This window comes from Manduca sexta, chromosome 16, assembly GCF_014839805.1.
Source record: "Manduca sexta isolate Smith_Timp_Sample1 chromosome 16, JHU_Msex_v1.0, whole genome shotgun sequence".
NCBI classification, from domain to species: Eukaryota; Metazoa; Arthropoda; class Insecta; order Lepidoptera; family Sphingidae; genus Manduca; species Manduca sexta.
Genome location: NC_051130.1, coordinates 6284703 through 6309062, shown reverse-complemented (window position 1 = coordinate 6309062; position 24360 = coordinate 6284703). Strand labels below are relative to the sequence as shown.

Below are 24360 nucleotides of genomic sequence, written 5' to 3'. Positions count from 1 at the left end.
TAAAATGTTTGTCTCAAGTTTAATGAACTACACCACATAATGTTAAATCACGCATGAAATGAAAACGGATCTTGGCAACGACTGTACATTCATTAGTGGAGATTCTTTTCATATTCGCACGAGATCTAAGAGATTGTTAGAATATGTCTCAAATGTCATTAATGAAACGAAATTTTGAAATACATTTTGTTCTCAATACATTCTATAGCAAGTTAATAGACATATTGGAAAGAAAGTAATGAAAGAGAGTATTTTTCTTCTTTTATGATGCCATAACTGGATTTTTTAATATTAATAGTTCAATATAAAATATATTTTTAAAAACTGCCACTCAATAAGTCACGAAATGTAAAACTACACCGACAAAAATATTTTTTTACCGCAACCAAGCCGCGAGAAAATACTAACACTATTTAAGTGAATATCTTTGGGAATTGTTAGTAAGAAATCTTAGAAAAAGAACCCGCTGAGTGCCAAAATTTAATAGAAAAACTATTTCTAATTAGCCATGCCTCCCACGATTCTTCTGTTCCAAGACAAGTTCTAATTACATACGAGATATCTCTAGAAGACCGATAAATCACAAAAACCTCACGACAATTAGTAGATATTTCTTTATTATCTTAATTACTATGGCTAGATTATATTCTATATGGCTTTCGTTTTCAATTAAAACTTTTATTGATTAAAGTTTAAGAAAAAAGGACACTAAAATAAACGCGATAACAGTTTCCAAAACAATGTCACACATGGCCTAGGCACCGGAAGAAAGATGCAGGCAATGTTTGTAAAAACCAACATTTTATGACCTTGCAGTAAATTGACTACTCATCATAATGTATTAAAACTTAATCAACACTTCCCAAACTATGTATCAAAGGTAGATTTCGTGGCCTTTAAAAATAAAACAGTAAATCAACTGACCGGGCTAACAGCTGGACGGCCAATAGTGAAGAAAAGTATAAAAATGATTAATCCATGACAACCAAAAGGAGAGACCAGCATTTGAACGTTTTAGTTAGGTGCGTCGCGGCCCAATCAACTTTGGGAACCACTGACTTAGCATTCCTTAAATGCATTATATTTTAATGTATAGCAGAAACGGACACGTGTGCGAATTTCAAAGCTGTAGGAATTTCTATTATGGGAATTCTCTAGTATTGCCATACGCTTAGAATTACCATTAATGTCTTGGACTATAATATCAAAAAACACAAATAGTTTCGTATATTTTGAATTATTATACTTCATTTTTGATAGAACAATATAATTTTCGAAGTATTTTCTATTACAATTACAATTTTGAGTTATGACTCTACTTAGAACCCAAACTATCGTCATTATAGTTATCTTAATTTTAGTCAACAGTAAGCCATCATTTTATGTTTATTTATTGGGGCTAATAAAGATTCTACAATAGATATATTTTCGCGATATGGCGCAGACAATAAGCAAAATGCTGTAAAGTAGGGAATATATTGTTTTTTTTTTCATAAAATTATACATAGTAAAACAATTGCTTGTCATAAAAATTGTAAAGAAATTTAAATATAATTAAAGAATCTTCGTTAAAAAGTTTTCTTAAATTTTCTAAATATTTTTGTAAGCATTAAATTAACCTGCTGCACATTTCAAAATGGCTACATGTAATAAGATCAATTAAATATTCTGTCAGTAATTTATCTACCTAACACCGGAATAACGCAATTAACGTTTCACAATATTATGGTTTGCGTAGTTTTTAAGTAACCACTCATATAGCTAACGAACACTAAACTTTTTCACTAATGTTACTACAAAAAATAACTAAGATTACCATCACATGATTATAATGTTTAAAACATACTAATTAAATTAAAATAACCCACCTTATATCACAAACACAATATTGAAATGGATGCAAAAATATTTTCTAATGACCGTCACAGTTGATGTTTTCCACTCAACTGATTAACAAGAATTGTCTTAATCACCGGATTTTCTCCGAGATGTATGGCATACTGTGCGCGTGCGCAGCGTCTGGCGCGAACATTACACTAAAGGGCTCCATAGTCTATACTACTTTTACTATGGAAAGTAAAAATGTAACCTGTCACAGTTTAGGCAATTACAATGTTTTAGATATGGAAAATGCATATAACAAAATTATAAGGTTACAGCCATGGAAATATCAAACTTTTTTGTATACGTATGTATAAAGTGTACCTTACTATACCCAATGGCCTTATTTTTAGTTGAGTCTCATCACGTGTGTCATCAAAGTGTCGATTTTCCTATTTCTATTATGTATTTTTCGACTTCAAAATTTCAAGACGGCTATATTCGTTGCTAATTTCATTCTATAGTTTTATTAAAGAGAACTATACACATATGATAATATTAATATTTCCTTTTGTATAACGATTCTGTAATTACGTTTAAAGATATTATAATATTACCTATCACGGAACATCTTTCCGTTCTTTGATCTTTCATCATATTGCCACGTTATTAGCATGACAGAAATTATAATCGCAGGCTTACAAAAATGTTTTCACATTTTTGTTGACCCATCAAGAAGTCAAACCCACCTCACAATTCACCTACCACTAAAATCAGGAACTGAACTTTCCATGAGAAAAATTAAAGCAACATCAATTCAAAAATATAATATCCACCTATTCCCTCGGCAATCTCTCGTGATTTATTACATGTTATGAAAAAGAGATTTCCTCAACTAAATTCATTTTATGTTCATCTGGCTTCCCCGTTAGTATTTACACATTCGCCACGGGACATTCTGGATACGGTCACCCTTGATTTATAGAGTCTATGCCTTATAACACCCCAGGTTCAGTGTAATAGAAAAACATTATTTCTCATGCGCACAATAGAGGAGTTAATTAAATAAGATATTGTGCGGTTTCAATTAAATTTTATACATATATTTCTTATTTATACCTATGTCTATTAAAAAACGAGCACCTAATAATAATAATGTTTTTGAGTTTTTAAGTGTCAGGCTAGACCAAATTTGAAATGTATTAGGTTCAACATAATGTTAAGATGTCGTGACTTATGAGTCCTATAAAAGTTACAATCATTCTAAGCTCTAATTTATATAATAAATAACAATATAATATACATTTAATTTTACAAAAAAATTATAATAATCAAGAAATACATAAACGAAACCGTGGGCGGTAAAACACATTCCGAAATAGACAACGAAATAAAAAACGAAGAATCGCACATCGGCTACTCGGATTTCAAAGAGAGCATTAAGTATTTAAAATTAACGCTGATCGCAACTATATAATTCTAAGGTAACCACTGTTAATATTAGTTCACTTCGATAATCGATGTAGGCGATCACGTAGATCGGTCTGACAGGACCACACAGACGGACACCGGTATTATTCTAGCCCACCCTCGTTCAAATTGTGGTCTGCAATCAGTATTGCATTCTTATTAAGACATTAACTGCTGGTCTCAAACGCCATATTAATTGGTCCCGGCTGCTGTCGATTCTACGATTATCATTCCTGAGATAGGCTATTAGGTAGTCATATTTTATGAGACTTCATCACGCAACAATTAGTATTCAGTATAACGAGCAATGTGTACTCAGAATGTAAGATATGATTAATTACAAACAAAGACCTTTCAAATAATGATGGAGTTTTGAGTTATAAAACTGAACAGTTTCAATACTAGGAACTCCATCATCAGTTGAATTCCATAATCATTATAGTTATCTCACCTGCAGAACTGCAAGTGAGATAACTATAATCACGGTTAAGAAACGGTAACCTTCTTTGCGAGTAATCTTGGTATATTTTTATGTAACTAAATGACAAGTTATTCGCTTGATGACTTAATATGTGTCGCCATGATCTTCACCACACATCATTTGGTTTTTTTTTTCACACGCACTTACAACTTTTATCCCGAAGGGGTAGGCAGAGGCGCAACTGGTGCACTGACTTTCCACCGTGTGTATTCCGTCTCATGATGTAATGGATAGCGAACTTATCGACATACCACACAAATTCCAGACTCTGGGCTGATGCTAAGCAGAAAATCACTTTACCCGACCGGGGATCGCACCCGAGTCTTAAACACTGCAGTCGTACCGTAATTACAACTACACCACCGAAGCAGTCTCCTTTTATATTTTTGGTCACATTACATGGACTTGTTTTACTTACCGACTTAAAGCAAGCATTTCCAAAATCAATGTTATCCTCTTATTACCTTTATTTTATTCTCTATTCAATTATAATATACCAGATCTATAAATCCATGAATACATTTCTTTATTATATACTAAAATCAGCAAAGAAATTGAATTATAAGGTAATAATCTCCGACAAGGCCCATACAGGAAATCACCATTCACCAACTAACCAGAAACATTTGAACTAGGAATTCTTGATTGGGAACCACGTTCCCGAGGGTAATGCAAGCTGGTAATTACTGCGGTTTTCCTCACGTGCATACATTGAAGTTTTTTAAATAGTAGCAAAGGAATTTCACATTTTGAATGATATAAAATTGTTTTACTCGTAAACATCTACCATTTTAAGGAGTGTTTCATAATCTAACGTTTAATTAGAATGCAATATAAAAACGTGCCGATAGAACAGTCTATAAAAAGTACTTTTCTCACGAATAATTTCTGTTTAAAATAAAACCAGAGCAATTGTATTATCTACTAAATATTTAAATACATTTCAAAATTCCTTTTCCCTTTCAATCGACATGTTACACAACATTACATAATTCACAGCATCCGAATGAAAAACCTTTATCATCTGTCATTTGATAAAATTTATTACTAGGTAAGCGTGTAAGTGAGTAAATTCAATGTAAATCAATGTACACTTTCGTTATGGTAAAAGCATAATTATCATCATTGGTCACGAACGCGGATGATACTTAAACATTTTTAATGCACTCTATAATAAAATGAATGTGTATGATTCACAAACGAAGTCTTAGTAAAATGTAAGTTAGTATCGCAACTCCGTGTTGGTTTGAAAAAATATCTTCGTATTCTTATTCTAATCGACTATTTCGTTAATTCTTTGCTGCCCAATATAACTACGTTGATCGTTCTTAAAACTGCTTGAAGTTACATGGCTATTTAGTAAATACTTTTTAATTATTACAATTCAAATAAAATAACGAAAATCAAAATGTAAATGTGATAAATTCCAAATAGATTTACAGAAATGTGTTAATTGTATCTAACACTTTAGAAAGGTGGTAGAAAGTGCCGCCGAACTTCTCTGTTGATATTGAAATGATTCTAAATGTGATGGTGTTATTTGGTATTCCATAACACGGTAAATATTTAATCGTCGAAGCGAAGACTATCATTGTAAGCGAAAGTCAAGTTTAAACTATGATATGAGCTGTATAATATAAAAGAAGTTACTTGGCTAAGCCGCTTCGTAGATATAGTATGTTTTAATTTTCATCCTTACTATTTTAGTTTTTTCCTGAAAGAGGAACAAACGTATATACTTACATCGATCCTCACAAACTTTCGCATTTATAATATTAATAGTATTTGAAGGTTTGTTTTATTAGAAATAAACGCCAAAACAGCTAAACGGATTTGGATGAAATTTGACACATAGGTATACCATGTCCAACACATAAGCTTCTTTTATCTTAGTAATTTGCTCACATAAGAAAACATATTTTTTTTTATCTTATTTTTATATAGATGGCGCAAGTGTCGTACAGTGTTTTAGTTTTGTAATAAGAAAGGTTTTTCACGAGGGCTAATCCACAAACACTAGCGTTACATAAATCTTATTTAATCTGGGTATACGAAAAATAAATTCAAATTAACCTAAATATCCACTGAAAATAATCAACACATTTTTAATCCGGAACTTGTAAATTTCAAATTCTTAATCCACCTTTATGATAAACGGATATCTGAATGTGGTTCACGACTGAAATAAACAAAAAATATTTTTAATTCGTTTCCTCGATATTTACGTTTACTATGTTACTGGTGTACCTGTAATGATACTTTAACTAATAATTACTCGCGCTTCGCCTCCCTAGGAGTTAACTCTTAGGCAGGTGAACCCGCGAGGAAATAGTGTACCTATGTATAATTTCATATTCAAAATATATCTTAACATATAAGCCATCTTGTTGTTAATTACTAAGATTCTGTTATTAATTTTCAAATGTTACTTACAACCAAAGTACAAAAGCAAATCTAAAAACAGTAGTCAAACTTCGACTCTCATTGTCTTAAATTTTTTCCACGATAGTTGTTGGGTCAGTAACTATAAATCTAATGATAATAATCCAATAGAGGCGCAGACGCTGCGCAGCATCAATTTATAATAATTAACAACCATGGGAATGACGTGGGGCGTGCGACCCGGTGATTTACCATTGAAGTATGAAGCTTTTTACTCCAATACTATAAATCAAGAAAACTATTACGATAGGCTTCGGTAATGTAGTTTGGTTAATGATTTTGTTATAGAAAGTAAGGTTGCTGCATTGTTAACAGGTTGTGGTAACGAATAGATGGAGACGGAATTCGATTTAGGAAAAATTAAGATAATTTATAATTACCAAAGACTGCACGGAAATCCTATAAATTGACAAATATATCATATTTTCCTCTTTAATTCATAGTTTCGTATATTCATGTAAATAATTTTGTGGTATTTTTTTAAGGAACAATCTTTTATTTCCCATTATAAATGGTACACAAATTTAAATACCTGTAACTTTTTTTCTACAGAACAATAATTCTTCCGAATACGATCTCTTATAGTTTCCCTATCCTCGTTCCAAAAGTACATATTCATCATGTTATGAAACACATTTTATTACATAGTGTGGATATTTTTGTGCATGTTTATTTGTCCCCATTCTTCACGCCTGCTGAAACAGTATGATAAATTAGAAAGACATCTAAATACGAGAAAGATTTTATTTCATATTCTTGTAAACATTAAATGACATAAAACATGAATTCTATTGACAAACTAAATTATAATTTAGCTAAGCGTAAACGACACACGTAATGCCTATGCCGTTATGAAACAAGTTCCTGGCTACATATAACAGTGACGATGTATTGCGAATCTAACCACGCATCAAACAAATAGTTGACATTAATGTTATTAATAAAACTTTTATCATGCAACAAGAATCATGGATTACTTTCTAACAAAAAAAAGTGCCAGCAAATTGCTCTATAAATAACACAATCCCTTTAAGGTTTCAATCATGTTAAAAATAAGGCGGCGATTGACGTGCACGGTTCAATAAATCAAAATCAATAATCGGCCATAATCGATACACGATGCCGATGCCGACTATCGATTTATAATCGTTGCAACTCGGGAAGTGTAATGTTACCTGCATGCATCCCGCACGGAACGAGTTAATGACCGCATAAGTGCGGGATTACCTTACCGATATTATTATAAAAAGCTTATTTACATTCTATATCGGTATATTTAGAATATTTTTTGCTGGGTACTTAGGTTAGTGTTTTAGTTAAACCAAAAAAAAATAACGTAAATAGGTACCTATTAATAATACTAAAATGATATTGTATACAGCAAATTTAAAAAAAAAGCATAGGTACTTCTACAGCCTCAACGATACTATGTTGATAAACCATTTTAGTATAATTGCATTTGTAATTAAAACAATTTATAACGACTTTTTATTTTCCTAATAATGGAAACAGAACAACTGGAAGCTGTGATGGACATAAATGTATTATTTAGAAGACTAATAAATGATTAAAAAAGAAACATTCCATCCTTACACACTTTGAACACAATCGTGAATTTATATTATGAAAAAATGAGTTCGGCTGGTCTTAGCGTGTTAATACTATTAATTGTTTAAATTACATCACACAGAATAAAACTAGTCGATGAATATGAAACAAAACAAACTGATTTATTGATATACTAGAAAAAAAACTAGTACAGAATTTAGAAACCTGTAGCCTGACCCATTGACCGTTCATTATCACGTGTTACTGTTGACAAATGGGCCACGCCTCGAGTAGACCCTCAGGGAGGGAAGAATTCATTAGCGGGCTTATTAATTCGAAGGCGGTCACAGGTCCCTCCCTAATTACAAGCGGCATCATAGAAAGTTTTTTCTTGTTCACCTATTTCGACTTCCATTAATTGAGAATGCAGTTAAAAAATAGCCCACGATCAAATTAAACTCGTTCTATTTTTATTGACAGACATTTTTTATTCTTGGAAAAGTTTAGACAATTATTTTTTAATATGCTTTCTCGGAATGCTATTTGTGGTATAAACAGATGGCGTTAGGTACGCCATCTATCGTCAAGTTCATATTTATGCAAACGTTTATATTCGCGACATCTTGTGTTAAGTTTGGAAATTAAAAAGAAAGCTTATAAATGAAAGAAAATTCACAGCTCGACGATAGAAAGCGCCGTAGTAATATTAGCTTTAGCTTTTTCTACAAATGCTTGTTTAATGATCGAAAATATACTGTCTATTAGGACTGGGAGGTCCTAGATTCTTTTGCTAAGTCATCTTTCTACAGGTTACCTAAAAAAATTCTTAAAGCGGAGTCTCTCAGAGGACATGTATGTGCCTAAGTCAGTCAGTCAACTGGTCGATTAAAATAAGCCAAATAATTTTGTAACATTTCCAACTCAATCACAATAATTGTAGACTCATCGAAAAATTCATCATCTTCACGAAGATTCGTGGAGTTTCGTGTTTAAAATACAACAGACGCCTTGTACATCTATTATCTTTAAACGTCTACCTGTTACCTTTGACCTCCAATAGTACCTATTGGCGTTGCCTTTATAAATTTAAAAATATATGATATTTTCTGATATAATCTATGTTTCGTGAAGCACTACATTGTCTTCAGAACTCAAAAAGGCAAGTAGATCAATATCACTTCAGTTATACCAGCGTACCTATCTACTAGAAAAATTACATATCCATTGCAACCTTCACATGAAATAAGGAAATTCAATCATGAGAACTTATTATTTACGTCTCCGCTATAAAACGACATTATACTATATTTCCAGACAACATACAAAATTCATAGTTTTACTTGCATACGAATGTAGAGATATTTGATCCAATTGTTATTCCAAAACACACCGTTGAATCGAAGGCACCAATGAAAGTATGTATTTAGGTCGAATCAACAACATGATCGCGACAAAAAGCCACTCCTTCAGTCTTAAAAATTTCAACATTACGAAAAAGAATGACCGCGATAAAAGTAATCAGCCGAAGTTACCATCATCTCGCATTATCGCATGGTTACGCAAGATCATAATCTTTAAACTGTCAGTTCGATTATGATAACTGAAATACAGATATAATTCTATCATCTTATCTTAAACAAGAGTATCACTATCTAGAGCAAATACTCTAAAATTTAGTACCAAAGTTGGCCGGACTCCATGTAACCGCGTGTTGTCTAAAAATTATAGTTTCTTTGAAACTTTATTACGGTTCGTGGAGTATACGAGGTGGAGACAAGATCGAAGATGGATAGGCCTAGTACGAGTCAGCAGTCAGTGGACAAAGTCGAGATGTTTGAAGTGAGGGAACACGTTCCATATCAGGCGGAGATCACTCGTGCTCCTGTGACTTATGACGAGGAGAGTGGAGACGCGTACAGCTCCTCGTGGGACTCCGCTTGGGCTGCCATCTGCCAGCTGTTCAATCTACTCCATCACATGCAAATAGCCATAGTGGTGTTCTGTATTTGGCATTTTGCGTTGACCTCGTCACCGAATGGAACAATCAGCAATTTGCAATTGCATATTATACTTGCTGGAACTGGCGTATGTATTGCGATCGTGATGCAATGTTTTTGTACATTATTATGTTAAGTGATGGGACCTCCCAGAAGTCGTCATTACCAATGAATTATTCTAAATAACTGGATTTGGACATGTTTTATGTTATAAATTAGTATACGTGATAATATAATCTGTGATAGGTATTATTTATTAAATTGTTCTTGGATCAACTGCGAGTTACGACTACCTAAGAAACTGACCAATTGCAAGTAACACTCCGGCACTAAGGGTTCCGTACTCCTATCACTACATTTTTATTACCTACACTAAATTATTTTTGGGATAATATTTCGCGTAATAACACAATATACTCAACATTATATATTATAGTAACATAATAGGTACCTACTTATATTATTTCATAAACTTTAATCAAACTAAGAAATTGAAACCGCTGGTGGACTTATTCATTCTTATCCCACACATTAAAACTACTATCGTGAACTTAGGTATACATACAGTTTTAGATAAATCAAAATTTGGACCGGGAGAATCGTGAGACGGGTAACGAGTGCTTAGTGACTCTATTACAAGTCTAAAGTTTACAGACATAAAAATTACGTGTTCCTATTATTTTGCATATTATATTTCATAGATGGAATTGAACAATTAACTAAATGATATTAAGCAATCAGTGCTGAATAATAGAAACTTTTGCGTCTAACTGGTTAGATATACAGTGGCCGGAAGTAGGCAAAGATATATTTATGATAACATCGCTGTAGAGCGATTAATATAAGTCCTATATTGGAACATGATACTTATTTACTTTACATTTAAAAGCAAGATTATCTAACGTAGCATCGCACTAATTTTAAGTCTAGTTTGTTAGATATTTCGTCAATTTTAATTTAAATACAACAAGAGCACAATCCGGCTATATATCTTTTAATTCATAAAAGTTTAAATAAAACAAAAAGTAACAGTGTTATGTACCTATATCCTCATTTTTTATTTTTTTGTTCCAGTATCAACTATTCCTCGTAGAAGCCATTCTAACTCTGCATAGGCACAACTCCTGGTCATCGCAATTGTCCAAAGACAGTAAACGCATTGTACACGGATGCCTGCAAATAATCGGATCTCTCTTCGTCATAACGGGAACGTTCCTCGGACTGGCCGAAGTGGACATGAAGATTTCAACTGCTCATGGCATTTGTGGTATGAGATTTTCACGTAATTATCTATAGCTAGTTATACGTTTACAAAGTAAGCGACATTTCAAACACGTAATTGAGTAACTTCAACATTTTTGTTGCAAATTGTTATCTCTATATGATAAAGATATTTTTTTGTGAATCATTGGGTCGCGTGAGGTATGAAATTATGAATAAAAAACAAAAATATACTGCATATTTTTTTATGACATAATCAAGTTTTGGAATCAAATAATTTTTCACCAAAATTTGGATTGCTTTCTGCGAGTGTATTTATAACAATTATAACAAGTTTTGGTAACAAATATCTTTATTCGCCTGTTTATCCAGATGATAATAAAGATAACTTTGACAGTATCTTTTACAAAACGCTCGAAATAATCTAAACTATTTCACACAGTAAAAAATATTTCTTTTTAAATATCTTCTTATTTGATATGTCCTTACATGAAATATCTTCCGAAAAGGAAAATGGATATAATACAACTAATACCGCGTGCCTTTTTATATAGGTAAGTATTAGGTCGATTGATTTAATTTTACGATATACTTAGTTAATATTATTTCGATCCGAAAAATCTTATAACAGTGGGTGTTTGTCGTAAAAAGTATGTCGAACTCTATTTTTTGTATATTGTCTGATAAATAAGCTAGCGTAAGTACTGGACATAATAAGACATAACATCTTAAGATGGCGAGCGCAGTGAAATACCAAACCATAATTCAAGGTGATGGATGGTGTTTCTACTGTTTATGGGCGGTCGCATCGCTTACTATACGGCGAACAGCAAGCTCGTTTCATCATTCAAAGCAATAAAAACAAAATCGAATCACCTTATCTATTGCAAATTAAAAATTAACTGGTAGACATCGATTATTTACAGAGTGTTTTTCGATTTACAAAGTGTTTTTCGATAGTAGAGTAAATGCTGCGCTCGACTATATAGAGGTCGATTGTAAAATATAAAGGCATTAAAATGATAGAAAACCTCGAAACATAAATTAATAACACCAATACATTATAAGTAAGACCGTATCTATATCTAAGTTTATAAAACTATTTTCATGTTCAGAAATAAGTTACTATAAATGATTTTATTACTTAACTTGTTTAGTTTTAGTTTCCAAATACAGTCTAAGTTAGATAAGCAAATGACCCTAAAAATCAAATCCCAAATTGTCCCTACATACAAATTTGATCGCATATAGGAACTGTTTATTAGAATAAGGAGATTATTCATAGATATTGGTATAACCGCTACTATAGAGACTTGTCTAGTACAGACGCATAGTCACAAGCACGAGTCTAAACAGCTTATTCAGGTGTAATCGTTACCCATATGCCGTCATTTTCGGGTACGAATAAATACACCAAGTTATTCGCAAATAATCTGAATGATGGATGCATAAAAGTGTAACTTATAACTAGGAAATATATACAATCTATATAGTTCATTTTATGTTTCAGGTGTGATCGCATTAGTGTTCTGTCTAATCAGCTTCATCACCGGCATAATTGCATTATTTTCATCGAAAGTGCGTTTGATGATCAAGAGCGGACCAGTGAAAATCCTCCACCTGGCAGTCGGACTATTCGCAATTTGTATGGGCCTTGTCACTATGATAATAGGATTCAATATGGACTACTACAGCTCCTCTCAAGGCGGTCTAGCTACTGCTTTAATGGTTTTTGTTACGATGATTCTCGGGTACGTGTTAGTTCAGCCTATTCTCAACTTGATTTCGACTACCAGAAACGTTATGTGACTAGTTGACGTGGCGGGATCAACAGATGGCGATAGCGTCGCGTAGTTGTAAGTTAGTAATTACTTAGAGTTAAGCTTTGATAGACTACATAAATTATAATCATACGATTGAAATGTAAGTAATAAGTATAATACACAAAGAAAACTGAATTACAATGAAAATATGAAAAAATATGTATTGTTATAAATTTCTGCTGTTCTATCTAATAGATACCATTCGTACTAGTAGTGTATTTATCGTCAAACATCTATACTAGTTTACAAATGTGTCATTACCTAATCGGTTATTTATATGTAATTATTTAATTTTAAGGGACATTACAAAACATTCAATTGAAATTGAAATTTATACAAAATTATTTTTAGATAAATAGTGAGCGTATTAGGCGTGCTTCTTTACAGATTTTTATGCGTAATTCAACTTAGATTACGTATAAAAACTCCGGTAGTGATTGAGTATTTGGGTTCGCAATTTTGGTCTAAATATTTATTTACCGTTTGATTTATAATTGAAATAACTTTTATTTGATTAAGTAAATAGATAGTAGACCTCGTGTTTGTGGATTTGTGTATAGTTACTTATATTGTTATTAAAATATAATAATATAAAGTAGAAATGTCCTAAATGTGTGTACGAACGTTTTTAAATAAATATATTTTTTTAAATGTGTATTTTATTTACAACTAGCCGTGCCTGCTGCAACTTTAGCTTCGTGGACTTAAATCCATCTTAACATGATAAAAAGGAATATAATTTTACAAACGATAGAACCGCCACGAACACCATCTATTGATTTGCATTAATTACAGTTCCATTTTATCCCTATGGAATATTTTCCTTATACACTCAAAAAATAAATACCATCAGTTGAATTTTCGCCAGCCTAACGCGCGACATTATTTCAATAAGTTCATTTTGTAATAGAAAATAAAACGCTTAAACTTAGTAAATTTAAACTGATCTACATTTCAGCGATTTCAACATACTAGACACGAAGGTCTATGTTTGCTAAGATTATTATAATTCTCCTTGACCTTAACTATGACTCAAACCATGTATTAGCCAATAAAATTATATCTCTAATTATAAAAAGTAAAAATACATAGTAGTTGATAAGTCATACAGTTTTTTTTTTATATTTCATACATCACAAGCAAAGGTTAGTATTATATTCAGAAACTCCCATTTATGTAGCAATCAATTAAATTATCATTAAAACCATAGCTATGTTGTAAAACATTTATTGTACGAAATGAAAAGTTACTTAATTAAAGATATAGTTATTAAGATTTAGCTAGCTGTTTCTTCGCAGCCTCGGCTTCTGCCTCACTCTTCTCAAAGTCTGCGATCAGTTTCTCAACCTCAGCACCAGTCAACACTCTAATTATTGTCTTGTTGTCTTTGCGTGTTAGAGTCGCCATTTCCACTGAAAATATTTACAGACTAGTTTATATTTGGTTTTATATAAATAAAGCAGTTGTTTTGTTTTTATTGGTATGAAAAATATTTTTTTTGATGTATACACAATACCCCTTTTAAAACAATTTTATTTGTCATGAAGGTATTGTGTATATTCGAAAAATGACCATTATCTGAATTATCAATATCAATAAATTTCTCAAAAAAAATTTCAACTGTTTATAATATTTACTATGGCAATTGATATTATTAGTAGAAAAAAGTTGTAAATGTATATTTTTTGTTTTTTTTTTATTATTTACTTTGGGGACTTTTCTCTAACATGGACAGTGCCATCATGACATTACCTAAAAGTATACAATCAATTTGATCAATTATACCTTTGTACAGCATTATTATTATGAAAAAATTGTTTTAAAAATATAAAAACCTTTTTCTGGAGTTAGTTTAGTCATGTCTAGAGTCTTGCTGAGGACCTTGATGGCTAGAGCCTGGGCTTCAGCTAGAGTTGTCTCGTTTTCTTTGTACTCTTGCTTCAAACTTGATACTGCAGCCTGAGGAACAAAGCAAATAAGGCCAAAGTAGATTGTAGATTAATCTGTACTTATTCTGAACCATAAATTAAAAGTCAGCAAAAAAAGTTTTGACAAAATTTTAACTCTGAATTTCCATGATTAAAAACACAATATGGTGGAGAGCTGTACCCAACAGTGGGCCAATGTTTTTGCAGGACCAATATTATTACTAAATAAAATTAGCCCTATGTATACATGTCTACCAGCAAAAAATAAACAATTAAAATTTTGAAGATTTAATTATTTATGTTCAGAAATCAGCATCATAGTGTAACATTTATAAAAAAAAACCTCAAAAAAAGTCAGCATGCATAAAATTACTACTGTACTTTCTAAAATATATAATTTTTATAATTATTATAATAATAAAAACCCTTACCGCACTGTTGTTCCCAATGCATGTAGCCTTCCATCCACCGTAATTGCCGCTTGGGTCTGACTGGTATAACTGGTAGCCATAATGCTTATCCCATCCCATGTACAAGATAGATACACCGAAAGGTCTCTTACCTGTAAAATAGATTCAAGAAATCACATTGTAGCTAGATAATAATTGTTTCACGTATAGTATGTCTAAAGCCTAGTTTGGATGATGCTAGAATTTTACTCAAGTAGTATTGTGGTTACTAAACGACTAAACACTGGAAACTTTTTTGAGTAGATTAGTATAGACACATTAGATTCCTAAATTACTTGCTATTCAACTATAATAGTATGCCGAGCCTGAACCAGGCTTAAGACTATTTAAATGCACATATCCCAATTTTCATATAAATTAACTAAGTTTAGGCAATGTGCAGTTAGTTTATAAACACTAACCCATCTTAACAAATATTCCCCAACATGAGAAAGACAAGAAAATATTTTATAATTACCTCCATATTGCGTGTATGCCTGCTTTACATCACAGAGCCATGAGACCAGTTGCTCACAAGGAATAGACTCTCCATACTGCAGCAAATATCTTTGAGCAATAAGTCTGAGTTCGTTTGTGAGCACGTTAGCGTCGGAAGTAATGCCGGCGACAGAACAAACCATATCGTCATTCAACTTATAGATTTTTTCAGAAAAGAACACTTCATCCAACAGTTTGTTCGTATTTCTGCGTTCGGCGGCCAGGAGTATACCGTCAGTGGCCAAAATTCCAAGAGATGTACCCGCATGACTGATGGCTTCCATGGCATACTCAACTTGGTAAAGACGCCCTGAGAATTCAAAAAAGGAATGTAGTAAATGCTGCGCACAATGTACATCAGAACATTGATAAAATATTACCTTCTGGCGAGAAAATAGTGGTACGTGTGTCATAACGCCGAGCCTGAAGAAAAGAAAATTGTTGTTATGAACTTGAATGACCAAGCAAGATGTAACTAACCTGTAAATATTCATTTTTTTTGCACTAGACCCGTTACAAAGTAGTGACTTACCATATTTATGAAATAATTACTATTTTCTACAAGAAATATGTAGTAAATGTAGATTTTTAATATATTAATTCGGTATAAAATTAACAAACTAGCTTGGTTTCGCCGGATTCAACGATGACTTTGACATTTATGAAATGACAATCACAAAATTGGTAAATCTTTTTCTTTTCAAACCACAATTTTCTATATTTGTAGCATGTACGTATAGGTGAAGAAGAAGAAAGATTGTACATTTATTGCAATGACTATTTATATACTATGCAAGTTATTCGGATAATTATAATGTGGTGGTCAATTCCCTCTGCCAGTTTCAAGGTGTAAAGTCGTGATTGTGTGTAATAGCGATTATATGTTTATTTTAAATTTCTAACTTCTTATTGGCCGAGTCAATAATACATCCTATTTTGAGATTGTAAATAAAGAAACGAATTTTTTAAATTCGGATGTTTGCTTTTGACGTTTTCTTATCTTTACTTTTCAACTCAACATTATAAATGAAAGTTGACACAGTAGAAAGGCTATATTTACAAAAAGAGATTTAAAAAGAAACGTTACAAAAATGATAACTTATTATTCGAAAATATACAATATATATAATTATAACTAAGATTACACTAGACATAAATACAATACGACTACCTCGTAGTTGTATTAGTTGTATTACGGTACGACTGCAGTGCTAAGGTCTCGTCTTTCAAAGTTCTGAGATAACTCTTGAAAATAACGCTAAATTGTTTTGGGGTCCGGATTCAGCTTCTAAATTTAGAAACGCGGTATCCGGATGTGCACAAGCTACTTACGTGTTGTCAGCAAGGAAGTCGTCAGTTGTCGTGATGCCGATGCCAGTTGTCTCTTTTGGTAATCTGTGGTTGTCATTTGTCAACGATATCACTTTTGTAAATGTCAAAAATTGCAGAAATGTTCTGTTTCCCAATTTAAAAAACACTATAAAACTCTGCTATAAAACACAGGGAACCGTATGGATCAAATGTAAGCAGCTGCTGCGTGGAAATTTTGTGTAGAAATGCATATATCGAAACTAATTTTTACACATAGTTAAAGATACAGTTACATTTAGGGTTTTTTATTTATTTATATCAAGCTTTACGGGTCTGGAACTAAATCATCGATGATAATGGAGAAATTGAAAAGTATTGGTACTGTCCCCAAAAAATCCCGTCTAGAAATGAATGTACGGCAACTCCTGAATAAGTGCGAATTGATTGCAAAACAAGAATGCATCGACGGAAACTGGAGGCTGAAGAAATATGTGGAAGCTTTAAACGATATGATCACAGAATTGAAAACTGGACCAGAGTAAGTTGCACAAACAAATAGCATATTTCATGAAAAAAAAAAAATCTCAATGATTATATTTCTTGTAATTAAAACTATAATGTTACAATAGAAATATATTTTTACAACTACAGCTGATGTCACAGAGTTCAAAAACATTCAATACGAAGATTTGTAAACTTAATATCTTTACTTCAAAATTGCATCTCTTGTGAATTTTTTCCCATGTATCAATAAGTAAGTACTTAATTTGTAAAGTTATTCAGAGATATCATTTTAATAATTTTAAATGGTACTTTCCAGTAAACCTTCAAAGGATTGTTTGGCTGAATATACTAAGAGAGCAACATTTCTCAAAGGAGTAGTGCAAACCGCCACACTGAACAGTCCAATAGAAAAAGTAAGTTTATATATAAAAACATATAATACTATGTTAATATTATGCAGAAAGCAAGTCTTATAAATATCTCCTAGCCAAATTTTGGCTACAGTAGTCAGTCTTAACAGAGATCAGCCAAAGATGCAAGAGATATGGTGCTCATATGTGTGTGCCATACAAGAGTGCCCTTTCTGTTCATTCAGTCTCATATTTTTGTTAGACAGCAATGAAAAAAGAGGGAGTTCAGGTACAGGTAAACAGTCTTTATATTCTTATCTCAGTAGGAAGTACTTTTTAATTCTAATTTCTAGCTCTTAAAGTAGGAAATGGTAACATGTATTTTGTAATTTTCTAGTTAGAAGCTGTCCAGCAACTATCACATGGTGCAGCTACTATGTCAGCCGATGCATCAGCACAAGAAATACATCAGAAAACGGTAGTCAAATATGGAGTTGAGTTACGTTCAGAACTCTTTGGCCTTGGTAAGTCTTACTATTTCAGTTTTTCATAGTAATATAATCGGCCTAGTTAGCATTAGTCAAATTCTGTGCATGTATTTAGTTCAATGTATTTAGTTAAATAGTTTTTTTTTTTTTTATTTGCTGTAGTTTTGTTTTATATACTGAATACTTATAACTTTGAGAACTATTCTGGTATGCTTATACTTTCATTAATAAGTATGAAAAATTGTAACAAACAATTATTTTAGTGTAATATAGCTTTTGCCTGCAGCTCTGCTGGATGAAAATGTTTATCCAGGTTAAACATTTTTCTGGAATAAAAAGTAGCCTAAAGCACTCGGGAGTAATGTAGCTTCCTATCAGTGAAATAATAAAAATCAGTTTCGTAGTCCTTACATGACTGCAACAAATAAATATGTATATGTTATAATTGTATTTATTTTTTCCAATTACAGAGGACAGTGATGAATCATTACGCAAACGTAACATAATCAAAGCACCAAACTTCACCAGCAATAGTACAAGCCAAGAAGATATTGACTCTATTCTCAAGTACCATCAGAATATGCAAGAAAAAGTTGCCGAAAATATGGTGTTACTGACAAAAAGTCTGAAAGAACAATCACAAATTGCAAGCACTATAATTAGAGGAGATACTGAAGTAAGTGCCTTTACTTTTTGTTTTTAAGATACAAATTATGGTTTTAAATTTTAAACTCCATATGTTCACCAAATTTAATTCAATATTTATGTAGAATAAAAAAGTGAGCATATTCTGAATACAAAATATACACATCATACACGCACATATACTGTAAAACAATATAAAATTCTATAATGCCACTATAGCCTAGTATGTACTAAAACTAGTACCTATATATGAATAATAAACTGATGGAAATATTCTTATACTCAACAAAGTTTCCTTTTTTAAGGCATTGAAAAAGTCGTCAGAGCTGACAGATCGTAATGTAATGTCTCTCAAAGTGGAGTCAGAGAAACTGCAAGAGCACAGTCGCAGCGCATGGAAATGCTGGCTTTGGATTATGCTGGCTATTGTTATGGTTATCTTTATAAGTAAGCATTCCTTTTATATAATACCAAATTTCACACAAATATTATTATAGATAAAAGTTATAGCATTCATACCTTCCTATCTAAGAAAGATTTTTGTAATCAACGAAGTGATATCACAGATTGGGCTAATAAAAAAATATAAACAATCTCTACATTATGATATAGATGTACTTGTGCCTACTGTTCTGCTTGATTGGTTCAGTTTATGCGCAATTGTTCTCAGTATATTTGCCATTATGGCCGTTTTAAATAAATTATTCTAATCGCTTTTTTCCATGCATTGTGAAAATGGAACAATCAGAACAAAGTATTTTTTTTATGCTTACAAATTACTTAATTTGATTGATTTATTCTGGGGATCAGATTGAAGATTAAGATTGGGATTCTTTATTGAAAAAGGCCGTAAATGTGTCTTGCTTTGCCATTTAATATTAAAAAATGTAATGAACCTGTCATTGTATATTTTGCTTTTATTTATTAACACAATATTTTTTTACAGATATGGTACTCTTCATGAAGGTGATGAAAAAAAGGAAATTTGAGTTGTAAGCCAGTTAGGTATGTAGTTATACTCCAATATTATTTAATGATATTGTGAAACTAAGGCCGTGTTGCTTCATCCGTGATCAGGTAAACTTAGAGCTCTTATTATACTGGCTAATTAATAACCAATAATTTACAGGCTAAGTGTGGAAAAAGAAGCCTGTCAACATAGAACACAGAACGATCCCAGCATTGAATGCGCATGCAATATGTTGAAGTCAGCAGCTCTGTTACTACACTGGTTAATTGCAAGCATATTCACAGTGAGGCAAAGTCATTCGTCCACATCCAGTGTAAGAAGACCATAACTTCTTCTGATCATGAATGAGACAACCCGGGCTAAGTCTGTATTTTTATCTTAATATGTATAAGTGATATACTTATTTATTATAGTGTAAATTAATGTGATGTATCCATAACATGAATTTAGAATTTCTAGTAGGTGGGGATGCGAAAAATGAAAAGCCCACAAGAATTTTCAATTACACATTGTTATATTTAGTTTTGAGAGTAAAAATATAAATTACACTATTGAATATATTCCATTACGCGATAAATACTAATGTGCCACATTTGGTCCATTATTTAATGTTACTATAATAGCTACAACTGGCAAGAATAATTAAGTTTAAGAATAAATAGCATTATAAATATAATAATTACACGAATTTGAAGTTTCATTTAAGAGAACTAGTTAATACATACAATCTAAACTCCTTCTTTCGTCTGTGCGTGATTTTTAAACCTGCTCAATCCATTTCAAATAACGTGTTTGTAAGACCCTGGCCGGAATGTTCTTACGTATTTTACTATAAGATCAAAATTGTAGGAATAGCCTTGGCTTGGATTTGACCTAATTAGTTAGCTAATAATTTAGTTTTGTAGTTAGAACTAGGTAGTTCTTTAGCTTACTAACGTAACCCAACTGAAGTTAGTTTCAAAGTTGAAACATCTTGAAAAGACATTCCTGGTCATTGATCGTATAAATCCTATGTGCATTTATATTAAAGTTATAGCAAGATATATGTGATTATGACGCCTACATCCCGCGCCACGCGCTATGCAAGCCATTTGGAGAGATTAATATATTGTTATGAAACATTTGCTACATATAATCTAATACTATTATTGAATCCAAATTGAACGTCAAACGACCGATCGTTGTCATCGTAGCGAATTTGATTCGCATTAGGCAAGCAATTCTCTATTAGTGTGGAAAATACTTAAAACTGTTTATTTCACTATTTTTTTTTACTTTTTATCATATACGTCGGTCAGTTCGAATTTCCAGATCTTGTTCGGTCCGATTTCTGTGACGTAGAGATGCGAGCCGTTCCGCGTCACGGCCAGTGAGTGGGGGTTTGTAAAGCCCTGTAACATAAAAATAATTATACTCTATGAGGTATTTTTTTCTGTTTGATTTGACACTTTAATTTTTACGTAAGAGGGATTAGTACTAAAACGCTTCTCTGCTGTGGAAACAGCAGTGAAATTTGATAAAATAATTCGATAACAATATTTCGCGTAATGAGACATCTCACAATGTTGCGCTATCTCTCTTGCACATATGCACTGCAAGGGCGATGACGTCGCGAGAGTTGAATCTTTATCTTCCATTGGACACAACATTTTACAATCTGTATATACATATATTATGTACCTATCATAACTTTATATAAAAATCAAATCATCTATCTTTTAGTTTGATCGTTTTGACGTCATTCCACAAATATTAAAAAAAATGTTATCTAAGATTGTAACTAGAAATTATTGTTTTTATCTGCTTGTATATCAAAATCAGTCATACTGCATTATTTTATAAAATGATTTTACATCTGAATTACGATATTTTTACATTATACTGTATTTATTTTATTTACTCGTACCTTCATGTCCCGTACTTACAGTAGTTGGTTCCCAGGTATCCAAAATATTGCCATTAACAGCATTCACTGTAAAACCTCTCACAGCAATGTTAGGGGATGTAGGTCCATTAACAGCATAGATCGTATCACCGTGAGATGTTACAGCAAACACTCTTCCCAATGTAGGATCCTCAATGATAGTCGCCGGTTCCAGTACGTCAACATAACTCTTCAATCCTGCTTTCGGGCAAACAATTCTCATGTTCTCTCTATCAGCAACACACACGATATCCAAATGCTCCAATAAAGTTACACTGTGTGGTAAGTTCAGGGTTAATGTATCTGAATACGACGGTATTGCTAGCAGCAAGGTCCCAGCCGCGTTGAATTTTAGTATTTGGTTGTTACAATATCCATCAGCGACGAATATTTCGCCGGTGCTTGCGATTGCAACTGATGTCGGCATGCAAAGTAACACACGACGACGGTAAGGATATCCAGCTGTGAATGCTTCTCCTATTGTCAGGCTTGGGTACTTGTGATTATTTGGAGTGTACTGTGAAAGAAATTTATATTAAATTGTTTTCATAACAAAGTTTTGTTATCACTCATGATTAGCATTGCATTCTGTGGAACCTGTCATATATGTTAACATAAGACAATAAATTTACCTTGAAGACCTGGTGTTTAGCCACGTCTGTCACCCATACGTTGTCGTGGTGGTCTACAGTGAGACCATGAGGCATGTAGAATGCGTAGGCTCCCCAACTATGAAGAACTGAGCCGGTATGAGAATCGAGGACAAGAATCGTGTCTTCAATTATAGGGCCTTTGTCAAGGTTTTGGTATACATTGGATTCATTGAACGTGCTAGAAGAAAAAGAAAATTGAAGGCACTTTATGGTAGTTTAGTTGAATCAGTATCATCTAGTACTCACTTTTCATCCCACACTCGTTCTGCTCTGTGGAAGATCACAGGTTGGCCCAATGAATTAATTGACACGGCTGTTATTTGCCCAACATTCAGAGATTGTTGGGGCCAATCTTTCACTTCCTGGGGTCTTAGTACTACTTCATCCTTCGGCTAAAATTCAAGTATAAATCACATTACACTGTTCGCGTGATAAAGTGCTGCGTAGCTGATTTGCTTTCTTACCAGATGTAAGTCCAAATTCTTAAGTATGTCTTCGTTGGCTCCATAATTGAAGTAGTCAAAGTTATCCCTCACTGTTTCTGGTTCACAATTAATTCCAGCGAAAGCGAAAACTAACAAAAGAATCGGTAACATTTTAACGATGTATTTTGTTATGATCGGACTGTTGTCGAAGCCTGTGTGCTGTGTGCTTGAGATTTTATTGATTTGTGGTTCTTTGATTCGGGTCGTACGCATGCGCGTTACGGCTGTGACTTCTTTACTACATTCTCAAGGTCAGATTTAAGGAAAAAGTACTATAAAAATCCATATGTATCAAGTAAACATAGATTTATTAAAACACATAACAATTAATAACTGAGCGGGTCGTGAGAAATACACATTACTCGTATGTGTATTATGTGATACGTGATAAATACTTGAAACAAATAGCTACATCTTAGATACAATATGAAAATAGAAGGCGAAATTTCATTTCAATTTATAGAATCAGTCTCAAATTAGAATCGTTGTTAGAATTTGGCACATATTAGTTGTTATGCCTAGAGCAATAAGCATAACGTAACATAAGTAAAATATGGTGTTTAATTGGATTTAACTGGTTACTGGCCGCGCCACTCGGAGTTCGGCTGGTCCCATATATAACCTGTCTCTGTCATAGAGCACACTGCGTTGTAGTACTTCCCAGGGCTTCGGCAATACGACCACGATGGACATTTACATCTGAACAACGTTTGGAACTCTTCCTTGCAAACCTCGTTCCACCAACACGTTCTCTAAAAACGAATTGATTATACGCAATGCAGGTTTTTAAATATTAAGTTTTTCAATGAATTAGTGTTTATTAGTCAAAAATATATACCTCTGTGATGTAACCCTTGACGGATTGGTCCGAATAACTTCTTTTTGTGATAGAATTCGCCTCAGGCATTGCACTGAACATGAGAATTAGTACGAACATAGCATATTGCACCTGTAAAATATACGTACACATTTAACACATTATCACTTTAAACGCACACAATATAGACATTACCTTAATCATATCAGGGGTTTTGTTTGAGTTGAGTTATATTTAGGGCGTATCGTTTTCATTTCACGCTCCCTGCTGGAGGTTTAAGCCCGCCCTGCAGACGGCAGCGGCGGCTTGTAGCTTTTGTTACGTTATTGATTAATCATACCAAAGTAGACTTACTAGATTGTGTCAGGTAACCTGTGGACTTTTGATAGTGGCTTTATTTCCTTTATACGCGTAGGTTTTATTGAACGTGCATTTGTTTGTTGCTTATGTGTTTTATTAAGAGGTACAAATGTATTCTATATTTTTTTTTATTTTCCATTAGAGTAATCATGATTAGATTTCGAGATTATATAGG

General features: G+C 32.6%; 6 protein-coding genes across 6 annotated transcripts in view; 2 read left to right on the top strand and 4 right to left on the bottom strand.

The window, feature by feature from the left end:
• Positions 1-2014, bottom strand: part of LOC115444751 (thrombospondin type-1 domain-containing protein 4) — an 80287-nt gene extending 78273 nt beyond the window's left edge. The window contains exon 1 of the mRNA XM_037439417.1: positions 1869-2014. The gene's annotated coding sequence lies outside the window, so the exon portion shown is untranslated. The remainder of the gene's footprint in view (positions 1-1868) is intronic.
• A 7416-nt stretch (positions 2015-9430) lies between these two features.
• Positions 9431-13454, top strand: LOC115444752. The gene is made up of 3 exons (XM_030170657.2): positions 9431-9847; positions 10834-11026; positions 12491-13454. Exons 1-3 carry the CDS (start codon positions 9548-9550, stop codon positions 12787-12789), a joined length of 792 nt encoding a protein of 263 aa, XP_030026517.1. The 5' UTR covers positions 9431-9547; the 3' UTR covers positions 12790-13454.
• Positions 13455-14014: 560 nt separating this feature from the next.
• On the bottom strand, positions 14015-16454 carry LOC115444753 (proteasome subunit alpha type-4). Its single transcript, XM_030170658.2, has 6 exons — positions 16211-16454; positions 16059-16101; positions 15659-15988; positions 15163-15293; positions 14639-14762; positions 14015-14215 (listed from the first exon to the last, which is right to left on the bottom strand). The coding sequence occupies exons 1-6, from the start codon at positions 16211-16213 to the stop codon at positions 14073-14075; spliced, it is 774 nt and encodes a 257-aa protein (XP_030026518.1). The 5' UTR covers positions 16214-16454; the 3' UTR covers positions 14015-14072.
• Positions 16455-17070: 616 nt separating this feature from the next.
• LOC115444748 (vesicle transport protein USE1) lies at positions 17071-20634 on the top strand. Its single transcript, XM_030170651.2, has 7 exons — positions 17071-17527; positions 17810-17906; positions 18241-18367; positions 18802-19007; positions 19282-19423; positions 19923-19981; positions 20106-20634. Exons 1-6 carry the CDS (start codon positions 17340-17342, stop codon positions 19970-19972), a joined length of 810 nt encoding a protein of 269 aa, XP_030026511.1. The 5' UTR covers positions 17071-17339; the 3' UTR covers positions 19973-19981; positions 20106-20634.
• A 52-nt stretch (positions 20635-20686) lies between these two features.
• LOC115444747 (peptidyl-alpha-hydroxyglycine alpha-amidating lyase 2) lies at positions 20687-23531 on the bottom strand. Its single transcript, XM_030170650.2, has 5 exons — positions 22988-23531; positions 22770-22915; positions 22503-22701; positions 21872-22387; positions 20687-21337 (listed from the first exon to the last, which is right to left on the bottom strand). The coding sequence occupies exons 1-5, from the start codon at positions 23219-23221 to the stop codon at positions 21218-21220; spliced, it is 1215 nt and encodes a 404-aa protein (XP_030026510.1). The 5' UTR covers positions 23222-23531; the 3' UTR covers positions 20687-21217.
• LOC115444750 lies at positions 23459-24349 on the bottom strand. Its single transcript, XM_030170652.2, has 3 exons — positions 24021-24349; positions 23847-23957; positions 23459-23760 (listed from the first exon to the last, which is right to left on the bottom strand). Exons 1-3 carry the CDS (start codon positions 24027-24029, stop codon positions 23587-23589), a joined length of 294 nt encoding a protein of 97 aa, XP_030026512.1. The 5' UTR covers positions 24030-24349; the 3' UTR covers positions 23459-23586.
• Between the last annotated feature and the right edge of the window lie 11 nt (positions 24350-24360).